The sequence below is a fragment of the Notolabrus celidotus genome, chromosome 23, assembly GCF_009762535.1.
Source record: "Notolabrus celidotus isolate fNotCel1 chromosome 23, fNotCel1.pri, whole genome shotgun sequence".
Lineage (NCBI taxonomy): Eukaryota > Metazoa > Chordata > Actinopteri > Labriformes > Labridae > Notolabrus > Notolabrus celidotus.
The window spans coordinates 26,593,504-26,620,773 of NC_048294.1; the positions used below are offsets into that span (position 1 = coordinate 26,593,504).

Here is a 27,270-nt window from a genome sequence, read left to right on the forward strand (position 1 = left end):
ATGCTAGAATATTAATTAATGTTGTTTGTTTTGTTATAATGACAAAGTTCTGATAGTTCAATGTCCAGCAGCCTGTTGCACCAGATGTGTGTAAGTTGTGTCCTATGTTAGGGTGTGAAGTCCTCACTAAACCAGACGTTAAACTAGTTAGTTTGTAACTTAAGTTGTGTCGTTGTTTGGTTTCAGCACAGAGACGTAAGGTTCATCTGAACTAGTAGACCGTAACGTCCAAGCTAATCAAAACATTGTCGCAGATATGACATTAACACTTCCAGCAGCCAATCAGAGGAAAGCACCAATTTTGATGAAGGGGTTGTTACATTGTTATCTTCCGTGCCTAATCGTCTCAGAACTGACCGACAGCTGAAACAAACTTACGTTACTGTCGCAGAACAACAACAGGAGGTATGTAAATCTTGATAAAGTGTCGTATTAAGGTGATAACTGTAGACTAAATCCTTAATCTAAAGTGTGTATAATAACAGTGATGTTGTGGTAAAATTATCAACTACAACATACGTTAATACTCAGGAGAGCAAATCTTGCTCATCATATTTTTCCAAAGGATGTAATCCCTTGCAGATAACGCGTTGTAGACTTAATCTATCTGGGAGAACCCTCTGCATCTCCTCATCCTCCAAATCATCCCACCTTTCAAAACAGTCATTTTTCATCTGCTTCTTCAGCATGTCTTAACCTTGGGTGTAGTGGTCATTAAGAATGGGAAAATGTGTTCTTATTAAGGGAGATGTTGAAACTGATAGACATCAGCAACACTGAAGGCTGCATGCACTGTCTGATATGTTTATTGTTATAATCTGCCTTTTACATGTACAGGATATGTACAGGCAGACTAGATCAGAATATCATTAATCAGCCGATTAATTGGCATGACCAATTAATCTGTCCCGCTCTCCTTGGCTGTGTATAAACTACAGGTTCTGAACTGCTTTCTATAGAACAACATTTGAACTAGTTTCGAATGTTACTGGTGTAAGAAGCAGGTGCAATCAACTAAACAACTGAAACAATAACATGAGTGAAATGTGATTACAATGCATTCCTTTCAATTCAACACATATTAGGCAGCCTGACCATAAGTCCTACAACCAGCATGTTTCAGTCCACAGACTGATTACATTTACATCCAGTTGCATATATTTAATATTTTCAAGGGTTTGTACTTGACAAAGTTGTGTGTGTGATTAATTGCAAATATAGGATATTTGTATATTCTCACTTATAAAGTGATGTGTTTTATCAATTTGTACAGAAAGCACCACATCATTAAAACAATACATTTACAGCATCATCTGACAACACAAGCATGGTAGCATATAAAGTGTTGTTATAGTACAGATTGTACTTTGGTGTAAATAAAGCTCGTACGTTGCTTACAGAAAGTCATTGTTATGTATTTGTATAAATGTTGTGCCCTTCAAATCTCAGCTGTTACTATTTCAATTAAGTAGGTTTACATTTATATAACAAAATCAGATGTTTAATTAAAAATAGTCATTTTAAAAACTGAACTTTAAATAGTTTAGTCGTTCTGTTTGTTACCATCAGGACGAGCTGACGCTAGTTAGCATGAGTAGCTGTGAGCTAACGCGGAATTAGCACACTTTAAACCTCATTTTTACAAACTCTTCAGTGGAAGGATGAAAATTAAACTTAAGTTTAAACTATATTAACCCCAGAGTGTGATTTCTTTATCGCATATTACAGCTGTGCTCTGAAGCTAGCTGCATTACCGAACCCACGGTGTATCGTGAGGCCTTGTCGGTTGGCTCCAGAGATGATGGCGGAGCGGAGGGGGCGGAGTGTCGGAGTCCCCGGCCTGCTCCGACAGTGTGCGGGAGACCACCAACACTCCAATATCGGCCTAAAGCTAAGGCTAACACGATGTAAACAACACAAACACAAACATTCACTGCAGGACAACTTTAACAAACTTAAATCTATTCCCATCAGAGATAAATCCGAGCCTTCGGAGCAGCAGGAGGTTAGCTCGTTAGCACACGTTAGCCTGCTAGCTTAAAGAGGAACCATGGCTTACCTTCACTGTTTATACCAGGCTGGCTGTCTGCACGGCGGCGCCTCTACAACCAGGATGCATTGGTCTCTGTGAACACTGTAAACCTATTTACTCGACAGAATCGCGCTCTGTATGTGTGTATTATTAGTCCCCTCGCCTCCTGCGTCTCACTCTGTGGTCTCAGTCTGTGGTACCAGTCTATGGTATCAGTATGTGTCTGCTGCTGGCTCCTGCTCGCTGCTCTTCTTGTTGTTTGTGTTTCGGAAACATGGCCGTCCGTGTGATACCACGTGACTGCACAGTGACAAGCTGCTAACCAATGTCGGAGCAGAGCAAACACACCCCTATTTACCAGCCTGACAACGATGAGTCCCGCACTGTGCAGAGGCATGTTCACATTCAGAGCATGTTGTCCGGATAGGTCAAGTACCAGGACTCAGGAGCGAATAGAACTTTATTTATGTACATTAAAACAGACAGATCAATGTTCTCAACACAACGACATGCAGGTACAGAAGGCGACAGTGATGTAAGAGTAAGTTATTCACACACTTCGGAGTCAGAAGCATCAAGTATTTAGCGCACAGCAGCGTAATGTCTGCAGTTTGCTATCAATACCCTTGAAAGTGAACTGAATGAGGAGCAGGGCATGTTGAAGGCAATGTTGTATTGCGCATGCGCCACATGAGGTTGTTTGGTCCGAAGCATTGGATCAGTCTGTGGACAGATGATGGCGCTGTTCAACACTAATGATACTGTCTAAATACAATGCCATTGTAACACAGTGCTGTACATAAAAAAAACTTAAAATATAATTAATTAAGAAAAAGATATACATAAAAATAAAAATACCCCCCATCCTAATCCTAATCCCAACCCCAGCCCGACCCCAAACCCAGCCCACAATCCTAAAGTTAAGAACACAATATATGCAACAATAATGATAATAATGAAAATAAAATAAATAAATAAATGAAAAATAAAAAAGAGGTTGCTGAACGGACTGAGGAAACACTCTCATGATCTCTTAATGAGGAAACACTGGAGGTAAAATGAGATGTTAAAACTCAACACATTTCTAAGATAATAATACACTGAAATATTAAACCATTAAAAGAAAATAAGATGCTATACTTAAAATAAATAAATAAATAAATGAAATAGAATAAAAAGTGACTAAAACTTGAACTAGATAATAAATAAATAAATAAATAAATAAACAAAGCTGTTATGAGAATGAAACTCATTTAAAAGTGAGACTAAAAAGGTCAGTCTCGAGTTTCCTTTACTTAGTAATCCTAAGGAAAGCAATAGAGCCTCTGCACCAGTCGGTGCTTGGCCCTGATAAAGTAAATTTCTCAGTTCAAAGTTATATTATGTTAATTATGTGTGCGGTTTAATGGTTAATAAATGGGAATTTAATCATGCACATGGCAAAAAACTTTTTGAAGATATTCATGTTGCTTTAAGTAAGCACAGATATCTGACCATAATTGAAACCCTTTTGACATACAGTAGTTTGCAGAGCGTAGATGCCACTCTTGAGGTTGTACCACTTGGCTTTAAGAGGACAGGGTTGAGCTGAAGTATGCTTGAACGTAGGTTTGTGGAGACCACATTCATACATTTATTTCGAGATGTTAGGAACATTGTGCAGAAACTAGTTAATGACTCTCTGGTCACAAGCAAATCCTGTAGAAGGAGAGACATTACTAGAATAGTTAGAGCATGCGCACACCCTTATCAAAACCTTGTGCATGGCTGCACAGACGTTGTATGGGAAGATAAGTCAGCCAACCAATAGATCCTCCCTGAGCTGCTGCTGATTTACATACTGAGTTTCTCTGTGCAACAGTCTTTCACCACACACATTGGGCTGTAACAGCATTTTAAACTCTCCTCATGTTGATTTGTATTCATTTTATTTTTCGTGATGCTTGAGGTCACATGACAGGCCCACATGATGAGAATTGTTTTGGTTTTAAATTATCTTCTCCATCTCCGGTTGTGAGATGATGAAGCATCTTTTTTGCATCTGCACGTTGTCCTTCTCCCTGCTAATAGCATTCTCCAGGGTTAGTGCGAGTGTTTCAAACAGCTTCAGAGACTGCAGCCATTTCTTCTACATGCAGACACCACCTGCAGGAATAAAGGGGACGACTCTGAAGAGGATCTGCCAGAAGTATGCAGACAAACTGCGCTTTGCCACGCTGTATGACAGCAGTCACCGCCTTCCCGTCTTCTCAGCCTATATCTTTAAGAAGTCTGATGGGAAGAAAAGGATGGACACACCATGGATGTATGAGCCACAGGTAGAGAGAAAACACCCTATAATGTGTTCTTTTTATTTGTCAGTTGTGTTAAAATGAGCAGACGCTAAACAGGAAAAATAGGCAACGATGAAACTTTGTCTAACATTGGAGAAGTCAACTGTTTTACAGTCAAGCAATCAAGCAATCAATCAATCAATCTTTATTTGGGTAGCATCAACCTGACTGGTAGAGGATTCCAAAGGAGAGGGGCCTGATAACTGAAGGTTCTACCTCCCAAACTACCTTTAGAGACTTATGGTACAACCAGCAGGCCTGCATGTTGGGGTCATACAATCTACGGTCCCTATTAAAATCTCAAACCAGTTGCCCCTGCATTAACGATCAGTACATGTCTTCATTGTCAAGGAGCAAAGACAAAGAAGAAAGTGTTGTTTGTAAAATCACCAAAGGTGCATTTAAAAATACTGCTGATATTCCTGGAATCATTACCTTTTATTACACAGACATGCCTCTTAACATTTCCATTTAATAAAGTAGTACATTTAGTCAACTATATTTTTCCATTCTGTTTAGCTTGACAAGACAAGAACTGTCACTGTATTGCCTGTTAGCATGTTATGTAGCTGTAGCCAGTGACTCGTTAGCTTAGTTAAGTTAAAGGCCACGACCATAGACTATATAATTAATGGACCTAGTCTCCTTGACGTCACGCATCTGTTCCTGAGAGCTGTTTTGAAGCAAATCGTCAGCGGGTGCCATATTGGAAATACTGAACACAACATAACTTCTGTCGAGCTAGTCTGACGTAAATGGGCAGGCTTTGAGCCTCCTCGCCAACAGCTACAGTGTTCCCACCTGGCAATCAAGTCAGCTGTGCCTCTCATAATGGAAAACTCATAATCTTAATATCTTTTAAACTGCAGTGTTATGAATAAATTCACCCCTCGTATAGACTACACTTGTTTTTTGAACCAGGCTGTAAACATGTTTATTTCTGCTGTAGAGATTGTCTCTTTGAATGGGTGTGTATGTGGTTTCTGGTGTTTCTGCAGCCAGCTTCAAGTGGACGCTCAATGAACTGCAGTTTTTAACACTTCCGCATTGGCTTCAATTTTCATGGCCAGAGGTTGCTGCTTGGCCACTACCTTATGGATAACACATTTCAATCTTTGTCAGAGTACCACTGCTACTATACCTTGAATCATTTTTTTAAATTAACACTGTACTGAGACTTGGCATAAATCTTTTGGGAAAAATAGGGAAAAGAAAGGTTCGTTAATTTCTGTTCATAAAAGCAAGCTATGATAATCTAAGTTAACTAGCCTCTGGATCTGACTACATATGTTACTGTTATTTATATTATTACTGCTGTCAGAGTCCAGGAGGCAGATACTGCCTCTACTTTTAAGGGTAGGCTTCAAACTTTCCTTTTTGATAAAGCTTATAGTTAGAGCTGGATCAGGCTTGGACCAGCTCTTAATTATGCTGCTATAGGCTTAGTCTGCCGGGGGAACTGGCACACTGGGATCCTAGCTCACCCTCTTCCCCCCAAGCCCCTCATCACTTACTTTAACTCTACCTGTCCCATTAAAGTTACTAACCATAGACCTTTTGGAGTCCCTGAGCTCCCTTGTCTCGTAGGTTCGGCCTGCTGCTGTGGACGTGCCAGACTCCAGCTGATACAGACATGCCAGACTCCAGCGGCAACAGCTACAACTACTACTATCCGTCTCACCTCTATCATCTCTCTCTCTCTCTTCATCTCCCTCTATCCCTCTCTCCAACACGGTCTCAGCAGATGTGTGTCTAACACGAGTCTGGTCCTGCTGGAGGTTTCTGCCTGTTAAAGATGGGACTGGATCTGTAAGATGGGACTGGATCTTATCCGGTCTTGATGTTGGGTCTTTGTTAACAATAGAACATAGGGTACGGTCTAGACCTGCTCTGTTTGGAAAGAGTCTGAGGACAACGTTTGTTGTGATTTGGGGCTATATAAATAAAGATTGATTGACTGATTGACTGATTGACTGATTGATTGATTGATTGATTGATTGATTGATTGATTGATTGATTGATTGATTGATACTGTATAAATTATAAATCATAAATTAAATATTTTCATCGAACTCTTATCATGCTTGACCACATTTCTTTAATTTCTCTTACATACAGCTGGTTTCTGATGCTGAAAGTGGCAACATGAGAGCCCTTCCCCTGACTGACGACACCCCTCCTCTGATTGGAGACAGTCAGGCTGTGCTTGAGGACTACACGGATGCTGTAGAGTATAGACGTTGCCCCCTGAATCCTGACCTGCACCAATCAGAGCCAAATGACAAATCCTCCACGTATACTCTGACCAATGTAGTCCCATTATTCACCACCTTTTTAGATACTACCTGGAACCCATATATGGACATCATCCGGCGTCGCCTCAACAACTTTTGCCACAGCAAATCTTTCATGGTGACTGGGGTCACCGTCTCTGGAGCAATGATCAAACGAGGAAACAGGGACCATCTCGCAATCCCAAAATACTTATGGTTGGCTTACTGCTGCCCGAGGTTTGACCGTAACTCTCCATATGAGGTGAGGTTCATGTTCCCTAGTTATGGAGGCTATGCGCTAAATGAATATACGGACCAAAAAGTGATTGAAGTCCCTCTGAATACTTTGGAAACTTTCCTGAAGAGTCAGATGGACCCAGACGGTGACCTGACAATTTTCTACAAGGGCTGTGTGTCAGAAAACACCTTTAAGAAGAAGAGAGATCTGACCAGTGGATCTTAATGAACAGTCACCAGCGGTGGACTAAGTCCACGTCTTCATGACTTCAGTCAGAGTATAGGTCCTCCTGGTCAAACATTACTCCAACAAGTGAAAGTTGTTCAGTCAGATTGTGACTTGATTTTAAAGTCCTGGAGTACTTGATTTTAAAAATACTGAAGTATTCAAAGTACTTTTTAAAATATCTCTAAACGTATTTTCACAAAGCATGATGTCAGTCAAGAATGCATGGATGTACATTCTGCTCTGTTCTGTTTATTTAGAAAACATGATTTCATATGTAAAAAGTCTACCATGAAATCTAAACTAAGTTACTACAAGCACAGACAAGTTTACAATGTTCCTCTGGAATCAAAGCAGTGTGTTAGCTCCAGACCTCCACATGCTTTCTCAGGTTAGATGCTGATGTTTTGGAGGCTGTGATGAAGTTTGTGTGGTAAACAGATCAGAGATTTACAACAATACAAACAATCATTCTTTATTTCAAAACCTTAAACGTGGGTTTAAAGTATGGCCGTGGTGCTCAGGCAGAGAATCATCATCCTTCTCAGTCATAGCCATCAACACCACGACTAAATGAACGCACTGATCTGAAGAACGTTTGATCTACGCTCAACCCAGGTACGGCTACACCACTGAGACAAACCAAACACAAGAACACCAACAGTTTACGGTCTTTGGGATCTGATTATAGAAAAGAAGATTCATCAGCTGACTTCAAAGAGGAAGTAGAGAGTAACTAGAGCACTGATAGAAATGTAGAGGAGTCAAAAGGATGATATTTGTCTTTAAATGGAGTCAAAGTAAGAAGTTCCTCAAAAAATAATACTCAAGTAAAGTACAGATACTCAAAACATTTACTTTAGTACATTTACTTTGTTACTGTCCACCACTGACAGTCACTAATGTACAATAATAATGAGTGAGAAAGAACTGATGTGAAGTCGTCAGATGTTCTAAAAAAAATTTAAATACTCTTCTTCATTTATGGCTCCCACAGCTAATGTTTCTAAGAAGGCTTTCACTGTAGAAATGGTAATACTCAAAAGACAACATTTTTTGTGTGTAAATATCTAACAAGCAGAATTTTTTTTTACATTACATGCACTATATTATCCTGGGACCAGGAATCAATAAAAAAGTAGTTCTTTGACTTATACATTCATCCAAAGATTTGTTGTTACACCAATAAATAAAATCCAGTACAGAACTCCTGTGGTCTGATACTGAAATTGGAGGAAGGTGACCAGTAAGCGCTGCTGCGTGCTCCTACAAACATCAGTAAATAAACATGAATAAAATCAAATAGAATTAGTTTTGTTTCTTGCATTTTTGATAAAGGGTTCACTGTGAATGGAGTGTTAAGTCACAAGCTATGTTTCATGTTGTGTGAAGTCAAATCATCTTTTTTTTCTTTGTTTTCAAGAACATTTATAAAATCATTTAAGCCAGTTTATTAAAACTATCCCATTTCCTTATAGTTATAATGCAAGCTGCACTTTAGTGTGAGGAGTTTATTTCACAGACGTACTCCTGTGTGTTTTTACAACGGGCCAAGGAACTGGGAGCATTTGGATAACTGGTAGAAAGAGGTTTACGTCTAAGCATTTGAACAGCTTTACAATGACTTCCCTGTTTGAATAATCATGCTGTTGCAGCTTATTCAAGTAGTATTTTGGTCCAGCTACAACCTTGACTAGCACCAGTCTAAGGTCTTCACCACACTTTAAGCAACCGTGGGTACTGTTCCACAGTCATGTCCTGAAGTGATATTATTTGTTGTAGTGATTACACCTGGAGACAACGGTAGGTGGCTAATCTTAAATTTCCAAAACAGTGAAAAAATACTAAAAAAAAATTATTTTTCATAGTTTCAACTATTTTAGACTTTAGTCAAACTACTGAATGTCACATTAGTAGGATATATTTTTTTGTTTTAAAATAGTTACAAGAACATTAGCGTTAGCTGTGCTACATGAACATTAGCGTTAGCTATGTCTGGTCCGTAGAGGATGAGTCTTGTTGTTGTTAGCTTGGTTAAGACATACTTTTTACGGGATTAGAGTAAATAACATTTCTGACATCTTAAACCAGAGGTTCAAAGCGATTTCATTTTGAAACTATTTGTGTGTTTCCAGCAAGCAGCAGCATGACTGTGGAGGTCTGCAGCATGACTGTGGAGGTCTGCAGCTCGACTGTCTTGCAATAGTCTACTAGCAGCTTGATAACTTCTGTAAAGTGAATCTAAATAAGATGGCTGAATTAAATACAGTCAGTCATTGCATACAGAGTCAATGTCTGCCAGCTAGCTGCTATTAACTAGGATCTACCCATCTTTGCAGTTATATATAAATTCAAGAATATCTTCTACATTTGTATTTCCATTGATGTTACTTCAGATAACTGACATAGAGCTCATGTTTCTGAGTTTTTTACAAAGTTAATAACATCTCATCATTAAGAGCTTCATAGAAGAGTCTAAGGGGCCCACGTACTTCTAGGATACAATCCATAAAAATAGAAACCTCCCTGTTTTAAATATGGCCGTATGTCCTCTCCCCGACAGCCTCCTTTGTCTCCCATTCAATAAAGTCATTTATATGCGTGAGGAGATTCATTATTCTGTGCTTCCAGAACATTCTTCACACTCCCCTTTGTTCCTCTTGTCTTTGGACACTGAAAGCTGACATGTTTTCCCGTTGTCCTTCCTTGCCTCTGTATTTTTCCTTTTCCTAAATCAATCCAAATCAGATGTGAGACAAAACTTCCCCACATAGTTCCTCAGTGTAGGCATAATATTTGTTTCTATTTATCAAGGTGCTTTAGTACATCTAATGTTGGGTAATTATCTGCCTGCAAGATGATGTTTAAAAAAAATACATGTTACTTTTCTATTACAGAACTTTTATCAAATAAAGTAACATCATCCCTTACAGTAAGGAAACATGTATTTCTTTGCAGTGGTGTATCGTAACGGTTCCTCTGACTGAGGGTGGATCTGCTGTCAGAAGTGAGTTGTTTTGCATAGTAAATACTGATAGCCCAGTGTGAAGTGTTAACCTCCATGCCTGTGTTACTGAGCTCCATGGGGAGATATAGAGACACATTCAAATATTTGTCGGAGTTAACAGAGCCATCCTGACTTTACCTTGATCACTTTAACATCTTGCATGAGTAACACTAAAGTCCTCCTGATTATGGCGTTCTGGGTGAAAACAGTTTTCCTTGTTGTCAACATGATAACATCAGCTGTTAGAGGGAGAGTGGAGAAAGAGCTGTCTCCAGAGTGCAGGGAATTCCTCTACATGGCAACACCACCAACCGGAGTGGAACACCAATCTCTCCAGTTCATTTGTCAACATTACAACAAGAAGCCACGCTACGTGACGCTCTACAACATCGTGGACCACATACCTGTCTACTCAGCGTACACTTTCAAACGCTCAGGCGGGGACAAATGTGTGGATGTCCCGTGGATGTACGAACCCCAGGTAAAGACAATTTGAATGTTGAACATGAAGTGATAGATTGCATGCTTTCTTTTTTCTACTATCTGCCTCACCAGTATCATCTCTCTTTCTGTTAAAGGAAGTTTGTCCTTGCCACTGTAACTTGCTAAATGCTGCAAAGTGCTCTGCTCATGGTGGATTAAGATGAGATCAGACTGAGTCCTGTCTGGAAGATGGGACTGGATCTGATCCTGTCTTGATGTTGGGTCTTTGTTTATAACAGAACTCAATTTGTTTTCGACCGGAGGAACTTTACACAAAACAAGGGACTTTACCCCTGAACTACGTGTGTTTCGACCGGTGGACCCAGGGTCTAAATTTAGTTCAGGGGTAGATAATCTCCCCCCCTGAAAAGCCTCTACTAGGGGGTAGTACTTTTCAAAGGTCCCGGGACTTTCGGGGGGCAGGGCCTGCAATGCTGAACGTGTCTGATTGGTAGATTAACCGCAGTGTTTTTATTCCTCCCTCCGTCCACAATAACATCACACACATCTGTGACTCACTTGATTTCTCTTTCTTTCATTAGTTTTTATTTGTTCTATCTTTTTTGTATGTGTGTGTACTTTTCAAAAGAAGAAGCTGTGATTCTCTTGATTTAGCAGCTTGTAACAGTAGTCTTCTCTCAGCCCACCGTGAATGCGTCTCTCCCGGTGTTACGGTTTTAAAAGTGACCCTGTAAACTGGAGACCTTCAGCTGAACGTGTCAGTGTTTGTGGAGTTTACACAGCTGTTGAAACACAGAGGGAGTTCCTGGGAATGCAAACTAGTTTAGTTTTTATTAAGATTTCAAAATATCCTCATCAGATATTTAATGATCGTCTAAAGACGTTTATGAGGGATGCATCCGGCTGAAAGTCTCCAGTTAACAGGGTCGCTGTTTAAACCAAAACACTGTCCGATCTCTGCCACAGCTTTTTGAGTTCAAAAGGATTTTAAAGCCGTGTTGAAACATCTTTGCTACTCGCGCTTATCTCCTCTCACGTGTTGATTCAGTGAATCCATCTGTGATGAAATATAGCACCATCTAAAACAGACCAGCTGAGTCTCTTTAGAGTACGGTCTAGACCTGCAGTGTTTGTGAAGGGTCTTAGGATGTCATTTGTTGTGATTTTGTGCTATTAACTTAATATTGATTGATGATTGATTTTGTATTGAGGTAGTATGGATTAGCTCATCCTTGCAAGCAACAAAAGCTTCCATCACTAACATTTTCTTGTCCCATTTTCATCCTTGTTTGCGCTGTCTCTGTTTGTCCGTCCACACAGCTATCCACAAACTCCGGCACAGATGAGATGCAGCCTTTCCCAAGTGGTTATATGCACATGAATTTTGAAGATGCCCAAGCTGTTCTGGGGGATTATACAAACGCCATCCATTACGAACGTGGCTCCCTAAACCCAGACGAGCATCAAGATGAACCAGATGACAAGGCATCCACCTACACCCTCACTAACGTTGTGCCCATGGTGCCTGACTTCAACAACAGAGTTTGGAACAAACAGGAGCACATCATCCGCAAAAGGCTAAACAATTACTGTCGTGGAACGGCTTACATCGTCACAGGTATCACCACCTCGGGGAAGATGATCCGCAGGCTAAACATGAACCGTATTGCAGTGCCCACGTACTTGTGGTCCGCTTATTGCTGTGTTGACTACGACCACAACACACCCTATAATGAGCGCTATAAATTCCCTTCTTTTGCTCACTATGGCCTCAATGAGCAAAACAATGAGGTTGTAGAAGTCTCTGTCCAGAAGCTGAAGGAGTTCCTTAAGAGGACAACCTTTGTAGATCTAAACTTTCAGATCTTTGTGGATGACTGTGTCCCTCCAGCATCTAGTAGAACCAAATAGGCTCATTTAAAAAGCAGTTATGACTGAAATATCATGGTCATTATATACGTACTTGTCTTCCTTTGCCTTTTTCATGTGATTACAGTGAGAAAAGTTCAGGGGTACTTATAACAATGCCTTTGCTCTTATTTAGCACTCCAGGCAAAGCAGTATGACAGTGAGTCTGTGCTAAATACATGAACACTGAAACTAAGCTTGATGGTATTCAGTCATTTTTTATTTACCCTCCACATAATTGTGCTTTTCCTGCTATGTAATGTCAAATGTGTATTTGGTCATTTATAAAATGGCTTGATTATGTCATTAAAACATTGAATTTGTAGTTTATACATACACACTTAGAAAACAAATGATTGAACATCACTAGCTAAGATTTGAACCCCCTCTGAACTAACCTGACACAAGCATCTCTAAAACTGTAAAGACATGTACTGCTTTGTCTTATTTGAAGTAATAAACTGTTGAAAACAAAAGTTAAACTGCCTCAGATTTTTTGACACATTCAACAGGTGCAGTTTATTGTCACACCTCTAAACATATATTTGTATCTGTTCTGTTGTCTGCTCGTAACAAGCATGCACTGTGTTGTGTAACTAGCATTGTAATATATCTCAATGAAATTCAAAACACTTTGTATTGGGTCACCATTAAAGTTACTAACCATAGACCTTTCTGGAGTCACTGAGCTCCCTTGTCTTGTAGGTTCCTCTGAGTCTCTGCCATAGACAGAGACTCTTTTGACAACAAAAGTAATCTCAAGACTCTTTCCAAACAGAGCAGGTCTAGACCGTACTCTATGGTCTATTATTAACAAAGACCCAACATCAAGACAGGATAAGATCCAGTCCCATCTTACAGACAGGACTCAGTCTGATCTCATCTTAATCCACCATGAGCAGAGCACTTTGCAGCATTTAGCAAGTTACAGTGGCAAGGACAAACTTCCTTTAACAGGCAGAAACCTCCAGCAGGACCAGACAAAAATTAAAAACAAAAGGAAATGTGAATACAATTTGTCATTGCTAACTATTTGTGCAGTACTTGATGGGAAGGTGTAATTTTTCATAGCAGAGTATCAACTCATCTTGTCCTCTGCAGGCCAGAGTAATAAAAGCTCTCTCCTCAGTTGATAACATTCAGTATTTTGAGTTACCACCGTGAATACTAGTGACAATTTGAATATATGGAAAAGACTTCACAATGGCAGAGCAGTTTGTTGAGGGAAGCTGGGACAGAGGCCGGACTTGTTAGACACTAATTGATGTTGTACAGCCTCGAGGGATACATGCAAGCAGCGTTTAAGAGGTCTAAAAGAATCCGGACTTTGTGAGACTGAGGTGAAGAGCTCGAGTGATGACACCTTTAACAGGAAACGGTGCCTCTGTCCGTGCAGCCGTCATGAGCATGCTGGGCTTGGTGTTGCTCCAGGAGGCCCAGGCCGGAGTGGTGGAGGACTTTAATCATGCAGAACGTTGTAAGAACTCTCTGTACATGGGCACTCCACCTCGAGGCTACCTCAGCAACTCTTTCAAGAAGGTCTGCCAGAGGTACGAGGACAAACCCCGCTATGTCACCCTGTATGACTCTCAGAAGCACATCCCCATCTACTCAGCTTACACCTTCAAGAAGTCTGACGGGGAGAAGAAGGTCGACTTTCCCTGGATGTTTGAGCCCCAGGTAAGTGTTTGTTTTTTCAGTCTTAAACTAATCCAGTATGGGTCAGTTCTTCTTCCTTTCCTATGCATGTAGACACATTACAAAGCCTCTCCAGTATATTGTGCTGTTGGTTTCTTTGCATGTGTTCAAATGTGTATCAATAAGTGGTTCAGGGAGCTGGGACAACTATGTTACTGTTTGGAACACAGTAAGTTAGAGATAAGCTACATCACTGGTGATGAATTGTATTTGAGATACCATTGACATAGCTGTAGACAGTGAGTATGCAAATCTGTCTTTCTCATTTGCTTGTGAATGTGGCAGTTTGCATGGATATGTCAAAATGAATGTAAACTAATTGTTTCCTGTTTTATTATTTTTATAGGTTTAAAATTGTTTACTAAATTTGAATCAATATTGCGCCCCTCCTTATCTCTGTCCCTCTACAGCTGGCCTCAGAGAAGAGCAGCAGCAACATGGAGCCCTTCCCCCAATCTGCAAGCATGCACATGAACTTTGAGGACACTCAAGCAGTCCTGGAGGACTACGCTGATGTGGTTCAGTATGAACGTGGCCAGCTCAATCCTGACGAGCATCAGGCCGACCCTCTGGACAAAGCTGCCACCTACAGCTTGACAAACGTGGTGCCACAGATTAGGGAGTTTAACATGGGTCCATGGGCGGAGCACCAGGACATCATCCGCAAACGTCTCAACAACTTCTGCCGTGGAAAGGCCTTCGTGGTCACTGGGGTCACCACCTCTGGGCACATGATCCGACGAAGCAACTTGGACCGGGTGGCTGTACCGGAGTACGTGTGGTCAGCCTACTGCTGCACCGAGTTTGACCAGAATGCACCATACTTTGTCCGCTACAAGTTCCCTGTGTTTGGAGCGTACGGGCTTAATGACAGAGTCAACAACCACATGGTGGAAGTTCCTCTCAAGAACCTGGAGAAGTTTCTCAAAGGAAGGATGAATGTGGATAAGAATTTTCAGATTTTCTATAATGATTGTGTCCCTGACAACTAAGAGGGAGATTTACATTATAATCTGAAGTGTGTTATTATTGCTTGAGGTTAAAAGTTCCTGCAGATTCTCTTCACAAGCCTGAACCATCAGATAATTGTCAGAAAATTCTAATTCTTTTAAAAATGGAATGTTTATTGGACCTTCTGACAAATAATAATAAAAAAAATTAAATATACATTTTCATATATGAGTTTTAATTTGTATCATATTTGATACATCAGGCATTTTGGTATAAATTTTGAGTTCAAAGTTTCTTCTTTTTTAAACAAACTATATAAAAACAACATTTTTAACCATTTAAACTTTCAGTTTCCTTCAAATTTTTCCCAAAGTAATTTCAAACCTAGAATTATTTTTTCTCATATTGCATGACAACATCATACATATTCTTTATCTACAACACATTAAAATAACATATGTATTGTATATTTCTTCTCTGAATTGTTCAGTTTTTAGTGGAATTAAATGAGCAGAAGATAATTATTTACTAGGGAGCCATGGCAACATTCAACCAGTCATCAATCATCATGATACAGCAGGTTACATATATATAAAAATACAATATACGTTATAAATATCTCAATTTCTACTCTAAATATACCTCATTATGTCATTTAAACATGTTCTTAAATAATAAAAAGACTGTATGTTGCTTTATGGAACAATGTATGAAATGTAATAAAATTATGATTGACAGGAAATAAATGACCTTATATACCTGCTGTTTCAGGAACAATTCTAAACTGTTAAAAATATCCCTGAAAAACCTTGAGAGGGTCTCTGATCCACAGCTGACTTCTGCTGCATGAATTACTCACACCTGGTGGATTATCCATGCACTGCATGTCTCTGATCGTATACATCAGTTTTTTACTGAATAAATATATCACACTGATGATGTAGAGGTCTCAAAAACTGATGTATCAAATATGATACACTTGGTGTAACAGGGTTGAAAAAAAGTAGAAATTGTTTATCATATTATTCCAAAAAGTCAAGAGGAATTCTAAAATGTTTATTTTTGTCTGACCAGAGTTTAAAAACATTCTATAACCACAGTGCAGGTTGTTTTGGAATAATGATTGTAGCAGCTGTTTCACAAAGTCCAGAATATTTGATGACATTTATTTCACAAAATGAAAAGAATATGAATCAATGCAATGATTATATGCATTAAAAATACTGATTTGAGTTAACATCTTTGCTAACGTGATTGAGTTAGGGTTCGAGTTTAATGGAGCAATAATAAAAAAATATATTCCTAAAGGTCTGTAATCATTTTTAAATGTTTTGAGTTCATTTGCTGGATAACTGTTGGGCTCATTGTAAATGTATTATACACACAGAGTGTGAAGAATAGTTTCTTTAAGGGATGCTGGTGTGATGGATATGACCAACTCAACGGTAAGAACAGAGCACCACTAGGCAAGCCTTCAGTCCAAAGGATATTTATTATGATCCAACTGCTGAGTCTGTTGAAATGATCACACAAAGATAAGATGACTATGGTGATAGTTCTCATTCCATCAAATTAACAACTGTGACTAAATACATCTATACACCTATAAGGCAGACTAATAAACTAAACACTTTAAATAAAGGGAAACTTACTCAGTGGCTCAGCCGTGGAGATCTTGGATATACAGCCAGCAGCCAAAATGTTTTAAGTCTCTGACAGGACCAGAACATGTGCATATGATCTGCAGGTTGGCCTCGACAACGAGGACCTGAAGGGTCTGTATTAAAGAATATAGTCGCTCAGCACAACCTTGAGCTGTATCAGGCGGTGTCTAGCACAGGGGGAGGAGGTATATTAGTTTAAGCACAGCCTCCCATTGTTTAGCTGTCATTTCTGTACCATATCAGTTTCCCAAAGTCTCTTGATATCCTGAAGTGAGAGAGGAACACAATTATCTATACTGATCTACAAGACAGGAATAAGATGTTTGCGATGTGGGGATAGTGACAGTATATGATCAGTTGTGTTGTTTGCTGGGACATTAGGGAAGGAGGTGCTACTCTTCTGGATAAAATGTCTAACTTGTAGATACCTGAAGAAGTGGACATTGGGTAGATTAAATAACTGGGACAGCTGGGTCAATGATCCAAACTTAACATTAATGTACAGGCCAGAGGTAGATTTAATTACTGGAGGGGGGATTTTCTATAGAGTACACAGTCTCTCTCAATAACACATTTATTTTTGAAGACTTACATTGTCATTCACTTTCTAATTCAGGATTCAGGAATCAGTCTGTGTGCACTTCTTGGCAGTCTGTGGCATACACAGATTATAAAATGATGAGTGATCCAGAGACGAGACTTTCCTCCAGGCCACCCACCCCTGCCTCTGCAGCTCCTCCTTCTCAGACTCACATCCGTAATAGTGAGGGTCCAGAACGAGCAGGTAGCTCCCCTTGTCCCCTGTGCACACCCCTAATACCCCCTTAGAGGAGTTGTCTCTGTCTCCTCCCATCATGACAGGGGACCCATGCTTTGGAAAATGCTGATGGAGCTCTTCCACTGCGACTTGCTCCAGCTCTGCACCCCCACCTCTCACATGCACCAACTTACAGGGGACGTCATAGAAGTAGTCCAGGACCAGGGAGGCTTCAAACGTACCGATCCATTCCTTAGAGCGTGAGAATGTGCCGGGTTTGTCCCCCATGGTGATTAAGGCTTGTTGGATTTCAGGGAGGCTTGGAGGAGGTCTTTGTTGGTCTTGGAGTTGGGACCAGTTATGGCAAAGCCAGGAAGCCATTGTTTGAAGGGTGCGGTATCCACATCCCCAGCCCCTGTCATCCTGCCCATCACAGCCATAATGGAAGTACAGGTAGTCTCCTGTTATTAAAGAACACTTCACAGACTCTGTGAGGGGACCAGGAAGTCCAGTGTGTACTGTCTTCAGTAAAGTTTGGAAGTGTTCCTCCTTGGTCTCCCCCTGGTCGGCTCCACTTCCGCCCCAGTCTATCCTCCAGTCCTCTTCAGGGACCTCTCCGTCCATGTTCACAGTCTGTTTCTGATAGAGGTTTATTTCACACTAAACACCTCCTCAGTGTGACAGCTGTCAGTAACGTGGAAACATTCTGCTCTCAGTGTCACTGCAATAACAATCCGTGTGAGTCACTTTCCTCCGTTCTTCAGTTCCGCCTTAACGCCTTTCCTCTAAATGATGCATTCAGGGGCTTTCGGAAAACTTAACTTATTCTCGGTTTTGCTGCTTCAAGTACATTTGTTTCGGAATTTTAAAAACTGTGTTGGAAAAGTACAAATTAATATCAGCTGTTTTAGTGAAAAATCAAGTTAGAAATATTTACAGTAAAATAAACACCATTCAGAGCTGTACTTGTCAATTTTGCTTTAATTTAAAGGATGAAATCGGAAAAAGTCTAGCTGAAAGAGGATTTTGTAATAAAAGCTACATCATGTAGGTATTCAGTGACATCTGAATGAGGAATCACATCTTTCCTAATTGTAACGTAATCCTGAAGGGTTAGTCTCAGCAGGGTAGTAAAAGGGTTTGGTCTGACTTTGAAGGGTGCATGAACACAACGCAAGCCGGTGCACATAGGGGGCAGCGTACCTGAACACACCTGACTGTAATTAATGCCGCTCTTTCTCCTCACAGCTTCTTATTGTCCTCAACAAATGAAGGCCCGTGAACAAACAGTGATTTTCCTCTCCCTGTTGTCGGGTTTTCTGTCTGTCAGCGGAGCTCTGAATGATGGAGAGAGAGAAAACAGGGACTCACCAGGAGGAGCTGGGCTGGTGGTGAGATGCGGAGAAGTCAACGTGATGATCTCTGTGAAGAGACAGTTCTTCGAAGACAGACGGATTCCGTTCAGGCCTGAGTTTCTGAGACTTGGAGCGACCAAGACACAGCAGAGATCCTGCGAACCAACAGTGTCAGAACATGAGATGGTTATATCTGCTGGACTTCAAGACTGTGGGACTAAGGCCAGTGTAAGGGAAGGAGAGAAGGGTATATGGATAGGCGAAATGGGAGAGAAGGGTGCATGGAAAGCAGAGAAGGATGCATGGAAAGGAGAGATGGGAGAGAAGGGGGCATGTCATGGAGAGAAGGGTGTATGGAGAGGAGAGACAGGAGAGAAGGGTGAACAGGAAGGAGAGAAGGGTGCATAGAAAGGAGAGATAAGAGAGACAGGTGCATTGGATGGAGAGAAGAGTGCATGGAAAGGAGAGACGGGTGCATGGAAAGGAGAGATGGGAGAGAAGGGGGCATGGCATGGAGAGAAGCGTGCATGGGAAGGAGAGAAGGGTGCATGGAAAGGAGAGACGGGTGCATGGAAAGGAGAGATGGGAGAGAAGGGGGTATGGCATGGAGAGAAGCGTGCATGGGAAGGAGAGAAGGGTGCATGGAAAGGAGAGACAGAAGAAAGGGTGCATGGGAAGGAGAGAAGGGTGCATTGGATGGAGAGAAGGGTGCATGGAAAGGAGAGATAAGAGAGACAGGTGCATGGGAAGGAGAGAAGGGTGCATTGGATGGAGAGAAGGGTGCATCGAAAGGAGAGACGGGTGCATGGGAAGGAGAGAAGGGTGAATGGAAAGGAGAGACAGGAGAGAAGGTTGCATTGAATGGAGGGAAGTGTGCATGGAAAGGAGAGACGGGTGCATGGAGAGGAGAGATGGGCGACAAGGGGGCATGACATGGAGAGAAGGGTGCATGGAAAGGAGAGACAGGAGAGAATGGTGCACTGGAAGTAGAGAAGGGTGCATGGAAAGGAGAGATAGGAGAGAAGGGGGCATGTCATGGAGAGACGTGTACATGGGAAGGAGAGGAGGGTGCATTGGATGGAGAGAAGGGTGCATGGAAAGGAGAGACGGGTGCATGGGAAGGAGAGATGGGAGAGAAGGGTGCATGGAAAGCAGAGAAGGGTTAATGAGAAGCTGTAGGAAAAAGTTTATAATTCAGATCTCACTGGATCTCAGGTGTATTTTTTTTCTAAAATTGCTCTCTATGAAAATCTTAGTTTCTAGTTAACTTCTGTGTATCAGCTATCAGGTGTTACCCTAAACTAATGCTTCCTGTTCACCACAGCAGGGGTTCCCAAAGTGGGGGTCAGGACCCCTGGGGGGTTGCCAGACACTCATTCATGGTCGCAGTTTTTATTTAAGTAATCTTAAATGTCGTATATTGCATTCCTGTAAATATATATATATTTAAAGTAATTCATTTAGAAATAAAACCTTTCAAATACCTTTTTCATTAGTTTTCTGACTTTCTTTAAATGACTCCTGAGGTTAGAGTTAGTGAACAGTAATTATCAAAAGCATCAGTAGCAGTAGGTTCATTCATAACAGCACAGGAAACACAGACACATGTGCATGTAGGTGGCAAATTTTCTGCAGACCAGCTAAAGTATGAAGCTACATTTAATCACGTTTTAGGGACAGTGGGGGTCGCAAGATTTTCACACCTATATTTTGGGGTTCATGGGCCAAAAAAGGTCGAGACCCCCTGGGAGGTTGCAGTTTAAAAAAAAAATGTATTTAAGTGATCTAAAATGTTGCATATTGTCATTACTGTAAATATGTATGAAGAGTTAATTTGCAAAAGCAAAACTCTCAGCAAAAAATATTTTATTCATTTTTAATCAAGTTGATTTCTTAAGATACCTCTAATTAGTAATGTCATTTTGACTTGGGCAAAGCCACCCAACTTCAGTGGATTGATAACACCTAAGCTAGTTCTAGAAAAACTAAGTTTTTTGAAACATTTTGAAAAATTTGAAATAGTGAGTTATCTGTCTTTAAAAATGGACTCTTCATATATGTTTAAAATTAATTCATTTAGAAATAAAAGCTTCCAAATACCTTTTTCATTAGTTTTCTGCCTTTCTTTAGATGACTCCTGAGGTTAGGCTTAGAGTTAGGATTAGTTTACAGTTAATTAACAGAAGCATCAGACGCAGCAGGTTCATTCATAACAGCACAGGAAACACAGACACATGTGCATGTAGGTGACTACTTTTCTGTAGACTCTAAATGAACCTATTATTTTGGGGGTTGTGGGCTGAAAGGTATGGGACCCCCTGCTCTACAGTACCAAACCCTGTGAAATAATGCACTTCGCATTGCAAGACTATCCCCACTCTAACGTTAAAATGTAGTGTTACTAGACTGTGTGATACCCAGATAACGTACAATAACATAATCAGGTTATATTTTTAATGAATGTAATAATACATTTCTTTTCTTTTCCCTTTTTCTTACATTAATTCTTATTGTCAAATCATCAGGCACATCCCGAGGGGTTCGTTTTTTCCAACCAGCTGTTCCTGATTCCCCCCGTCACTCCTGTCTCTACAGGCACTGAGATAGTCAGAGGGATGAGCACTGTCATACCTGTTGAGTGCCATTATAAAAGGTAATGTTAAGATGCAATGTTATTAAATCTGCCCTCATGTAGGTACCCTGAGAGTTGCTACCATATACATTCTTTGGTTTTGACTTTTTATGCTGCATCAACAGCTGCAGTCCGTTTTTACCAACTCTTTTTAAAGATCTGAACCTGATCTTTGTGTGAGCCCAGAAAGCAGACAGTACGTGGAGAACCAATAACCCCAACCTGGCAGCCCATGACTTCCACTATCAGCGCCTTTGGCCTCCTGCACTTCTCCCTTCATACCATGGAAGGTGATATTTTATTTTTTATATTACTTTTTAAACTTTAATGAAAACAAGACTGAAATGATTGTGTTTGAATCCAGTGCTGCACATAAGGCCACAATATTGGACGTGGGCTCCCTGCAACCTTACGTTAAACCCACAGGAACTGATCTGGGTGTTATAATGGACGGAGATTTTTAATTAGATATACAGATCGATGCTGTAGTCCGATCTTGTTTTAACCATTTGAGGCTTTTATCTAGGATTAAATCGGTTTTATCTTTTAATGAATTTGAGAAAATGATACATGCTTTTATTTGGACTTGTCTGGAAGAGTGTAACACACTTTATGCTGGCGTTAACCAGACCTCCCTGTCACGACTACAGTTAGTCCAAAATGCTGCTGCTCGACTTTTAACTGGCGCCCTTAAGCAAGAGCACATTACCCCCATCCTCCCCTCCCTCCACTGGCCCCCTCTTCATTTCAGGATTCATTTTAAGATTTAATTGTTTGTTTTTAAATCTTTAAGTAGCTCCACAGTATATTTCAGACCTCCTGCAAAGCTACACTCCCACAAGGTCTTTGTGGTCTACAGGACAGCAGCTTCTAGTGGTCCCTAAGACCAGGCTGAAAACCAGGAGTGGCCGTGCCTTCTCGGCAGTGGCCCCAAAACTGTGAAATGAGCTACCCCCCCATGTTAGATTGTCCCCAACATTAACGACTTTTAAATCCCGCCTTAAAATATATTTTTTTACCAAGCGGCAACCTCCGGTCTAAAAATATGAGTCCGATGTGGAAGTGTTAAAAGCTGCAGTTCATCGAGGATCCTCTTGAGGCTGGCTCCGGAAGTACCAGAAGCCACATACACATGAATGGGAAAAAGCTGATCTTTGCAGCATTAATAAACATGTTTACAGCCTGGTACAAAAGATGAGTGTAGTCTGGATAACTCATTTCTCGGTGTCCTCTCACTGTGAGGGGGGTGAATTTTTTTCTAAAGCAGCAATTTCAAAGATATTAAGATTACGAGTCTTCCAATGAGAGGCACAGCTGACTGCAGGAACACTGCAGCTGTTGGCTAGGAGGTTCAAACTCCGCCTCTTTACGTCACACTGGCTCCACAGAAGCAATATGGCGCCGCCAACGATTGGTCTCAAAACAGCTCTTCAGAAACAGATGGGTGACGTCACGGATACTACGTCCATATTTTATACAGTCGATGATTTTTACCCCTTGGCCTTTAACCCAGCATTTTATTTTTTATTATTTATTTCATTTTTGTGTGTGTTTTTAACCTTTTTTTTAAAGTGTTTAATGTGTTTTTATTATCTTAAATTTTTTTATTCTATTTTCTGACAGCGTTTTATGTTCTGTGTGTTTTTACTTATTTTACCTCCCTGTGCAGCTCTTTGCTAAACTTGATTGTTTTTTGAAATGTGCTATATAAATTAAGTGGATTGGATATTGCTGTAATTGAACTTTGACTTCACATTTCTAATATGTCTCTGAAACAGTAATATTTGTATGTATTGATCTATCTGTAACATTTATTAAAGGGTACTTGTTCTTGTTCAGAGGACTGTTCCTCTCTGCGTAGTTCCTCAGAGTACCAGCAGGGGGAAGCAGTGTTTTTGGAGGCTGGTGTTGAGGCCCCTCTCCATCCTCCACTTACTCTTTACGTGGACTCCTGTGTTGCCACGCTGAAGCCCGACCCTCTGTCTTTACCAAGCTATACATTTATCACTAAGCATGGGTAAATATTATCTTCAGAGTTAAAGAACATGGTAGTTGAATGACATGTGGATGTTCAGCACATGAAATATATGTTGTATGACACAGTGTCAATCACCCAAGCACGCTTAAAGTAATGCTATAGGTCATCACAGGCAACTATCGCCATCATTCACCTTGTGTTTGGTTTGATGCTTCATGTCAGTTTAGTGCCTCTGGTGAAATCGTGTGTGTCCATTACAGATGTCTAATGGACAGTGTATTGCCAGGGTCCTCATCCAAAATCCTTCCCAGGGAGCAAAACAACAGACTGTGCTTCAGTGTCCAAGTCCCCCGCTTCAACCAGGAGTCTGGAGACCAGGTAACCGGACTCTGTTGGATCATAGCTGCCTGATTATTCACATTTTTACGTAAAGATAATAATTCAGTCTACATTCATTTTTAATCGATGATTTATTGACATTGTTAAATTGAATCTTGCATTTATTTACTATATTGCTTTGACTTTTTTTCTTCTAGCTGTTCATCACCTGCCACCTGAAGGTCACCCTGACACCAAACTCACCCAGCCACCTCGACAAGGCCTGCTTTTTTCATGGTCCTACATTCAGGTGAGGCTCCCACACTGTAGTTTACCCTCAGTGGTTCAGTCGGTTCCTGATGAGGTGTTATAGCCTGAAGTTAACCCTGCAGCATCCTTTGATGTAAACATTATAGTTTGGGTTTTACTAATGAGGTCCTTCATCAAACTGTGTCTCTGTCATTCAGATGGCGTTCAGCAGACAGAGATGATGCTTTCTGTGAGTGCTGTGAGTCTGATAACTGCTTGAGATACACTGAAGGAGGGAACAGTGGCACCACTGGACACAGACCTCCCCCAAATACAGGTTCTTAACCCCTTACAGAAAATTCAGTGTGCTACTTTAGGGCATTCATTTTACCACTTGTCTTAATGAGGTCATAATATGACCATAGCAACTTCTGTATTTTAACTGAGTCTTATTCCTATAATAGTCTTATTCCATCTCACTATATTATTTATTATCTAGTTCAAATTTTAATCACTTTTTAAAGTACATAATGTCTTATTTAAAATTATTATAGGCACATTTATATTATTTTTATTTTGTATATATACTGTATATATTTAATTTATTGTGGATTATTTCATGTTTTATTTAGCTGTAAATTTGATCTTATTATGTTAGGATTTTTACAGATGACCTCTGAGCATTTTAATATTTTATTCTGTTTAACTTTGCTTAACGTTAAGTGTGGCATCTAGGTTTATTTTACTGGTTTAATCTTTTAGTGCATCTTATTAATTAATTTTTGTTTTGGTGAGTTTCATTTCCTGTGTTGAGTTTTTCTTATGTTTCCTCCCGTGTTTCCTCACTAAGATATCATGAGAGCGTTTCCTCAGTTCGTTCAGCAACTTCTTTTTAATTAATTAATTCTTATTTATTTATTTAGATTTATTATCATTATTATTATTTTTTAAATTACTTTACTATTTATTTAATTCTTCTTATTATTGTATATCATGTTCTTAACCTTACATGGATTGTGGGGTGGGTTCGGGGTCAGGGCATGGTTGGGATTATTATTATAATTATATTATTTCTATGTACAGCGCTTTGTGTTACAATATCATTATATGAAAAGTGCTTTACAATTAAAGTCTGATTGATTGATTTTATTTATACGTGTACTTGGTCACTTAAGCCTCTGTGTATTCTTTGACAGGAAGGAGGCATGAGGTAGACGCGACAGTTGGGCCCCTCCTCACCCTGCAGCAGTCCCACTGGACAGGACGTCTGTCAGTCGGTCCTTAAAGAGCCTCTCTCTATCTTGTCAAGGTGGGTGCGGAGATTGTCAACAACCAAACCATGAGTTTGAAAATAAAGCATCCATCACATACAGTGTTCTCATGACTCGTATCAGTTAAATCATCACCAATACACAACAAGTTTCTACAGACCATAAATGTTGGCAGATGAGATGTATTAATGTAAACTCGGTAATACACTTCAATAAATTCATTGAAGGAGGAAAATATTTTTCTGTCACACAAAATGTATTAATCTTAGGAAGTGGTAGTTTTATAACGCTAAGTCCATTTTTACTCACCATAAACTGAATCATTGTATCTACAGTATCCTTCTGCAATCTTTAGAACTCGGTGCAGTCAGGAGATATTAAACGCCCGAGCTGCATGCAAGCAGATTGAGACAGTGCTGCTCTTCTTTAGCTGAGGATGCTCATTATGTGCAAAGCAGACTTTAAGTAAGTTGTACATGACCACAGGATAGAAAAACATACAACACAGACAACACTTCACAGTTGATGGCTTTATTTGAGCTCATTTTAAATTTACAACATCACAATTACAGTTAGAAGACACTTTAGTCCAAATTGACGTACATTTGAGAGTTAGTACAACACAAGCCAGAATTCAATCAAAATGTAAACATTTTGCAAATTATAGTTATCAATCAATCAATCAGTCTTTTTTGTATAGCGCCAAATCCCAACAAATGTTTTCTCAAGACTCTTACCAAACAGAGCAGGTCTAGACCGTACTCTGTTCTATTATTAACAAAGACCCAACATCAAGACAGGATAAGATCCAGTCCTATCTTACAGACAGGACTCAGTCTGATCTCATCTTAATCCACCATGAGCAGAGCACTTTGCAGCATTTAGCAAGAAGTTACAGTGGCAAGGACAAACTTCCTTTAACAGGCAGAAACCTCCAGCAGGACCAGACTCATGTTAGACACACACCTGCTGAGATTGTGTTAGGGAGAGAGAGGGAGAGAGAGAGAGAGAGAGAGAGAGAGAGAGAGAGAGAGAGAGAGAGAGAGAGAGAGAGAGAGAGAGAGAGAGAGAGAGAGAGAGAGAGAGAGAGAGAGAGAGAGAGAGAGAGAGAGAGAGAGAGAGAGAGAGAGAGAGAGAGAGAGAGAGAGAGAGAGAGAGAGAGAGAGAATGATTGTGAAAATTCCTCATGGCTTTGTTTTTGGAGCAAAGAGGTCATAGAACCACAATGGAACCTAAAATATCTCTGAGGCAACAAGCCGACTAGAATAAACAGACACAGGAGTGGGGCAGCTACACAGCCATGACATGCATGTGCTGTCTGTCTGCTGTAGAAACACTTGGTTTAGTTTGTGTAGTCTAGTGGGAGGTAGTCAGGCAGAACAAATGGGAAACTAGATATCAGGACTACAACATTTCTCAATGGGGGTTCGATCCCAGGTCCCACATCAGTGTATGGGTGAATTTGAGAAGTAATGTAAAAGTGCTATATAAACAGTCCATTAAGCATTCACCATTTGACTTAACCCATGAAAATAGACATTGTATTGACTTACAAATAGGCTCTTATCTGTATCTAGACTATGCAGCCATTTTCCTTTTATGATGATATTTTTCATTTTCCCTTGTCCAACAATGCAGAGAATAGTCCATGCATGTATCAAAAAAAAACAGCCTTTCAGATAAAACAAGGTATACTGATCTGGTCTAAAGGTACAGTATGTAAAATTGAGAGTAATTAGCGATATCTCAGGGTCAGATTGTAGATTGAAACGTGATGGTGAAGCTCCAGCAGCAATGGTGGCCTTCAAGGACCACTTACCCCGTTCTTGGTCGTGGGGGGCTGGAGCCTATCCCAGCTGACATTGGGCAGAAGGCAGGGTACACCCTGGACAGGTCGCCAACCATCTCTTCTCTTTTTCGTCTTGATACCAGTGCAT

General features: G+C 40.3%; 6 protein-coding genes across 11 annotated transcripts in view; 4 read left to right on the forward strand and 2 right to left on the reverse strand.

The window, feature by feature from the left end:
* The window catches only part of gigyf1a (GRB10 interacting GYF protein 1a), a 36,053-nt gene extending 33,611 nt beyond the window's left edge, over positions 1-2,442 (reverse strand). For 2 of the 4 annotated variants that reach the window (XM_034676357.1, XM_034676356.1), the window contains exon 1: positions 2,060-2,441. The gene's annotated coding sequence lies outside the window, so the exon portion shown is untranslated. Of the gene's footprint in view, positions 1-2,059 lie in introns of all 4 variants that reach the window. The other 2 variants (XM_034676358.1, XM_034676359.1) reach the window with 2 other exon arrangements.
* A 108-nt stretch (positions 2,443-2,550) lies between these two features.
* LOC117807205 (endonuclease domain-containing 1 protein-like) lies at positions 2,551-7,148 on the forward strand. Its single transcript, XM_034676360.1, has 3 exons — positions 2,551-2,573; positions 4,103-4,350; positions 6,484-7,148. Exons 2-3 carry the CDS (start codon positions 4,165-4,167, stop codon positions 7,099-7,101), a joined length of 804 nt encoding a protein of 267 aa, XP_034532251.1. The 5' UTR covers positions 2,551-2,573; positions 4,103-4,164; the 3' UTR covers positions 7,102-7,148.
* A 2,990-nt stretch (positions 7,149-10,138) lies between these two features.
* Positions 10,139-12,942, forward strand: LOC117807522 (endonuclease domain-containing 1 protein-like). The gene is made up of 2 exons (XM_034676842.1): positions 10,139-10,589; positions 11,873-12,942. The coding sequence occupies exons 1-2, from the start codon at positions 10,269-10,271 to the stop codon at positions 12,461-12,463; spliced, it is 912 nt and encodes a 303-aa protein (XP_034532733.1). The 5' UTR covers positions 10,139-10,268; the 3' UTR covers positions 12,464-12,942.
* A 631-nt stretch (positions 12,943-13,573) lies between these two features.
* si:dkey-85k7.10 (endonuclease domain-containing 1 protein) lies at positions 13,574-15,292 on the forward strand. The gene is made up of 2 exons (XM_034676902.1): positions 13,574-14,140; positions 14,569-15,292. Exons 1-2 carry the CDS (start codon positions 13,817-13,819, stop codon positions 15,148-15,150), a joined length of 906 nt encoding a protein of 301 aa, XP_034532793.1. The 5' UTR covers positions 13,574-13,816; the 3' UTR covers positions 15,151-15,292.
* Positions 15,293-16,582: 1,290 nt separating this feature from the next.
* Positions 16,583-18,398, reverse strand: ufsp1 (UFM1-specific peptidase 1 (non-functional)). Its single transcript, XM_034676883.1, has 2 exons — positions 17,304-18,398; positions 16,583-17,165 (listed from the first exon to the last, which is right to left on the reverse strand). The coding sequence occupies exon 1, from the start codon at positions 18,152-18,154 to the stop codon at positions 17,393-17,395; it is 762 nt and encodes a 253-aa protein (XP_034532774.1). The 5' UTR covers positions 18,155-18,398; the 3' UTR covers positions 16,583-17,165; positions 17,304-17,392.
* Positions 18,399-18,736: 338 nt separating this feature from the next.
* On the forward strand, positions 18,737-25,437 carry LOC117807554 (zona pellucida sperm-binding protein 3-like). Of its 3 annotated transcripts, none has more exons than XM_034676880.1 (8): positions 18,737-19,113; positions 21,411-21,538; positions 21,704-21,807; positions 23,357-23,534; positions 23,756-23,873; positions 24,032-24,123; positions 24,281-24,399; positions 25,259-25,437. In XM_034676880.1, exons 1-8 carry the CDS (start codon positions 18,757-18,759, stop codon positions 25,345-25,347), a joined length of 1,185 nt encoding a protein of 394 aa, XP_034532771.1. In that variant the 5' UTR covers positions 18,737-18,756; the 3' UTR covers positions 25,348-25,437. The 3 variants fall into 3 exon arrangements, with proteins under 3 accessions (XP_034532771.1, XP_034532772.1, XP_034532773.1); XM_034676881.1 differs by having other exon boundaries at positions 18,737-19,107; XM_034676882.1 differs by having other exon boundaries at positions 18,737-18,921.
* The last annotated feature ends 1,833 nt before the right edge of the window (positions 25,438-27,270 follow it).